At 35.6% G+C, this 5,577-nt stretch overlaps 1 protein-coding gene across 1 annotated transcript in view; it reads right to left on the bottom strand.

The window, feature by feature from the left end:
• FBXO8 (F-box protein 8) overlaps nt 1-3,765 on the bottom strand; it is a 13,189-nt gene extending 9,424 nt beyond the window's left edge. The window contains exons 1-2 of the mRNA XM_010078215.1: nt 3,432-3,765; nt 1,137-1,263 (exon numbers count right to left, since the gene is read on the bottom strand). Of these exons, the coding sequence (XP_010076517.1) occupies nt 1,137-1,263; nt 3,432-3,760 (456 nt within the window). The 5' untranslated portion in view covers nt 3,761-3,765. The remainder of the gene's footprint in view (nt 1-1,136; nt 1,264-3,431) is intronic.
• Between the last annotated feature and the right edge of the window lie 1,812 nt (nt 3,766-5,577).

Here is a 5,577-nt window from a genome sequence, read left to right as displayed (position 1 = left end):
AATCAATGTTAATCACTCAAGTGGCAAGGTGCTGATAAGGCATCTCAGCACTGTGTATCACAGTTCAAGAGCTCTACCAGAGAAATTACAAAATACTGTAATTTGTGACTAATAATAGTGGGTTTCTTTATCAATCAGAATATGAGATAAAGCAAGAATTTATACAAAATCACATTATTGTAATGATTCATATGACTGCTTTATTTATTTCACCCCGTGGTCACAAATTCACGTTTTCTGTATCATATCAGCAGAGTGAACTATGTTCACTAGAAGTGTATCTTTTCACATCTCTTAATCCTTTTTCTGCTTTGGATTAATTCAATCATGACTTCCTTGTGCATGTACAAATATATGCAAGAAGTTAAAACCACTTTTTGTTCAGTTGTGTGTACTTTTCCTAGGAAGCATGAAGTTTTGTACACAAAAGACTATCTTTGTCACTTGGGCGTTAATTGTGTATCTCCTAGGCAAAAGCTGTCTACTCTCGAACTCCTTTCTTCTTTGAAAGGCGACAGAGAGAAAGCAGAAACTGACTTTTCCAGTTAGTTACATGAATTAATAAATGGAAACCTGACATGGGGTATTTTTTGAAAGAAAATGTATCGTTATATACTATAAAGAAAGATTATGCTTATGCATAACAAACATCCACAGAAATAATAACATTCGCTCCTTGATAGTGGAAATATTTAAAAATCTCTTACAAGAAACTATAATTGTCATAGAAGTAAGTGGTGTTACTTTATACTTCATCCTGCTTTAACTGAAGTGGGATCAAACTCATACTCTGCAGAAGTATTTTAATTTATGTAAGCATATCATTATCCTTTTTAAATTTACCATTATCTCTACAGTTAGAATCTCTGCCTCATTCCTAAGTCAATACATAGTTATGAACTTCTGGCATCTATAGGTCAGACCGCTGTACAGAATACTTAAGAGGCAAGCCATGTAAATGATGTGCACAGGTACCATATGCAAAAAAAGATCAGGACAGGGCTGTAACTTAGTAGTAACCATTCCTACAGTAAAACAAACACCTATGAAAATATGGCTTTTAATATGGCTGTAATTATAAAACCACAATCACAATTATTTTAACTGTTTATTACTGTCAGCAACAGTTCACTTACCTCATCAGGGTTGGCATTAAAGGTGAGACTGCCCTCATCTAGCTGCATATACAATTTTCTAAAAGAAAATCCTAGAGGCGGATTCTTATTGTATATAGAACAGTGACCCCAAGTGGATTTGCACAACCTATGAAAATAGAATTAGTCTATTGTCAGAATTCCTTTCTGTATTTCATGTATTTTACAGAAGCAAAACGTCATCAACATTGCAAAGCCAAATACTCAAACTATAGGAAAAGTTAGAAACAGGTTGCTTGGAACACTGAAGTTATTAAGCCTTTTGCATGTGTGCTGCTAAAGTCTCCATTTATAGGAGTATTCTTTTCTTCCCACACGGGTTTTCATGTACTTGAATGCAGTCACATATCCCAGCAGGTGGCATCATAACAACATCCACACATCTGAGAGCTCTGGCACTCCTAGTATTTGAACACTGAATAACTGTGACAAGTTGTTTTCTTGTACCAATATTATAGTTTAAAAAAATGTGTTTCTTTTCTTGTGCCCCAAGTGGGACACCACATCTGCACAAAATTACACCATTAACTCACTGCTTTCCTGATCTGTCCTTTTCCACCTGACTGTCCAGTTTTCCAGGCTTGACCACTGCCAATTATTTGATCCAGCCCTATCCCTCTATATCTTCCATCACTTCTCAATTTCTTCCCCTTTTATCCCACCCTGACTCCATATCTCAGTTTCATCAGTTTCTGTCCCTCAGCTCAGCTTCCTTGATGCTACCATCTGAAATTCCCTTGAACTTTCACATTCTAGGCACTCTAATTATTATCTAGATTCCTTAGTGAACTAGTAGCTCTGCTTCAACAGGTCTGTTTTGTAAATAATTAGGCACAATGAAGACATGGGAGAAACTATTTTTTTTTTTCAGTTCAGGAAACTCCTGGGTCTTATTTGGACTCAGTTCGGAACCGCAGCCATAGGACTTGCCAAAGCCTAAACTCAAACACATCCAGTAAAGGTGGAATACTGAAGACTAGGATGTCTGCAGAGATTATGCAACTTGAGATTTTTACTAAGTTGCTAAATCAGGACACATTTTCACTACCAAAATGTATACTTGGAACACAGTATTATTTGGGAAGATTTCACTAAGAATGAGTTATTTCCCAGGATGAACTCTGAGAAAAAATATGTATTTTCCCCCCTGTATATTAAGAATATATACTGCACACAATTAAGAAGCTCTAGTATATTTAAGCTTTGGTCCAGGGAATTTATTTGTATTTAGTGTGGTTTTGATACCAAGAACCTAATACCATACAATGCATACTTACTCAAATACCAAGCTATTTGATACACATAAGATTAGGAGGATCTTCACTAGAATTCCTGTTTCCTGCTAAGACAACCATTCCCAACAGCAGAACAACTGTGACTAAGAAGTTATAATTGCATTATCCTATTGCTGAGTTCATAAAGCATGATAGGAAGGGAAGCTGCTTAATTCAAATGCAGAGGGGCAAAGAAAGACATGAGGAATGAAGAGATGCAGAGCACAATGAAAGGAAGCAAAACAGGACCTGAACAACCCAGCTATTACAGTAATACTACTTACTGTCTGCTAAGGGGTAAGAATATGTTGTGAAAGAAGATATGAGTTCTGCTGACCATCTACTCTAAAGATAAGTATGACTTCATGAGTCTTTCCTAGTGTTGCAAAACACCAAATATCAAAGAAAACATTTAAATTAAACTTTGATCTTATACTATTTTATTTGATAGAACGTTCCTTTATTTCCTGGGTGTACAAATTCTGCATATGTTATATACATGTGTTTCAACTGTTCGACTGCAGAAATTCCACTGAACATATCTGCAGAACCGATCTTTTCTTTCCCCCTTCCATCACCATCTTCCAAAAAGCATACACTTAAGTTGCTCTAACACAAGTATAGTAGATGAGTTCGCATGCCTTTCTACCTGGGACTTCATCTGAATAGGCTTGTTTGCTCAAGCTACATACTTGCTTGAAGTTCAGAGAAGCACAAATACAAACATTTGAGATGTGATTTGAGCTAATACAAAAGTGAAGGTAAGTCCTTGTTTTTCTCCCCATGATACAGCAAACAACAGGTGTGTAGCAATACACATGTATACTTGCACCAAGCACACTTGTGTATGTAGTAATCTCCATTAATACCTGGTAGCAATTAGAAATCCAGAATAACACATTTTTAAACTATATTAATGTTTCCCCTATGTCAAATCTCAACTTAGGAAACCTTTGCTAAGGTTAGAATGACAAAAAGCACTTTTTTTTTTTTTTTTGCTTACCCTTGCCAGAGAAGCTCATCATTAGCAAGATCCTGCCAGACACATGAAGCTAGACAGAGATCAGTTGCATTCAGGTATGACAAAATAGTAAAACTCAGCTCTGGTGGTAGCATTTCCAGGTTAATGAATCCTTCTTGTTCTTTAGATTTTCTTGTCTTCAACAGGTGGTAGATGTCAATGCCTCCTTGGGCTTGTTTGCGATGGCTGGTATTGGAAACATTGCTAGTAGCTATCCTCCTACCATGTTCTCTGGTAAGATAGCCTTGTCCACTGTATCCTTGGTGTTGCAGTTGCTGGTTCCTAGCAACTCTCCAGAGTCCCTGACCCATCTGCGAACCTGCTGGACATAAAACCCAAATTAAATGTTGACAGCTATTTATAAATATTCGTAAGACAGACTCAGTACACACTAGAAAAATAAAATTGTAGGACTGATCTGAATATAAAAAAGTGAGTTTTGTCAAAGTTATGCTGATGATGTAATCTGTCTCCAATGGAGCAGACTGAGCAATAGAGCAACTGATTAAATACTGAAAACAAAAACCATAAAAAAGTCTAGAAATATATTTCAAAAATTTCTATGCTTGAAGAGTTACAAAATTAACAATAAGTTTCTGCAAACAGTACCAAACACTATCTATGTCCTATGCAAGTTAAGAAGCCTTAACAATCAGAACATTTGGTATTATTATCTTCAGACTTCCTTTAAAATTTAATAAAAATAGCTTATTTAGAGTCAATCAAGTGATATAAAATGTAAGGAGAAACAAAAATGTCCTGTGTAGTGGGTAGCACACAAAATTAGGCTGTGACTGACATTAAGACGAATCTTAAGACAAAGCTTAACTACTTCAATTTTAATGCATTAAGGATTCAGTTTCTTGTTTCTGACCACACAAAATCTCTTCAAGCTTCCTTGCACAGTAGCATAAAAACTTCACGATAAGGCTTCTATATCTTAATTATCACTGTGTTTGGTATTTTTTGTCAAACTCTGCTGCAGATGTCAATAAAAAGAACAGAACCTGAATGTTAGTCAGTTATCAAGACTTCTAAATGTCACAACTCAAATTTCAGTAACCACCTGTATTTACCAAGAGGGAAGATTAAAGTACAAAAATTATACTAATTCAGTAAGGAAATATTGTCTTAATCCCATCAAAAGTAGTGTATATATGGTGATACATCTTATTTTTCAACCTTTGCTATAAAAACAGATCACTAAAGTGATCATACTAGGAATCTGCAGGTTCCCGATGCTGACTTTCAAAAAAAAGAAACATTTATGGCCTGGTCTGATAGGATCTCACATGTATTTGAAATTATTTATACTCTATTAGCACAGGGAATTAAAAATGGGGCTTTAACTGTTAAAGGTTGGACATGAATGGAAACTATTCTACACAAGCAGAAAGAAACAAGCCATGGATGCAGTCAGTCATTATGGGAGAAAAATGGAGAAATTACAGGAATTATAGAAAAAAAGCATAACCAACATGGAAGCAGACAAAAGACAGGTTCAGCTGGCTGGTGAAGCAGTTATCTACATAAGCATCCATTCAGAATCCATTTCTAGATAAGGCCACAGTTGTGAAGAAACTGTCGTCACATGTTGCAATTTAGTAATACGCAAGACTTTACACACATTCATCACTATTTTTATTCACATTTCTTGTACAGTTATCTATTTGGTTTAATTTTTTTATCATACAGAAGCAGGTTAAACCATGATCAACTGCTATAAATTATCAGGGAAGTTTAAAAAAACCCAACTTACTGAGTTACACCATAAATAGGATATACAATTGGCTGCAAGAATGTATGTTTAAAGAAGGTATTCTCATTGAGACCAGCATAAAATTTGTAAAAGTCCTCACGGCTACCAGTGAAAGTGTTTCATGAGAGGAGGCTATACCACAGTCTGCCATTTAAAAAGTTGCAACACAAGGATGAGTGGTCTGATGAAAGTGGGCCTTGGTAATTCATGCTGGTGTTTGCAATTAATTTATGAAACTTATAGTTGTAAATAAAACTTATTTCTTCACAAGATGAAGAACTCTGCCTTTACTTTTCATTGCCTAGCTAGTCTAAAATAAGGGGTAGCAACTTTTTTAAAAGAGACATTCCCAGAGCTGCAGTTGCTCAG

The sequence above is a fragment of the Pterocles gutturalis genome, unplaced genomic scaffold (genome assembly GCF_000699245.1).
Source record: "Pterocles gutturalis isolate BGI_N339 unplaced genomic scaffold, ASM69924v1 scaffold36858, whole genome shotgun sequence".
Lineage (NCBI taxonomy): Eukaryota > Metazoa > Chordata > Aves > Pterocliformes > Pteroclidae > Pterocles > Pterocles gutturalis.
Note: the sequence above shows the minus strand (reverse complement) of the source record. Positions and strands in the feature narration are given on the sequence as shown.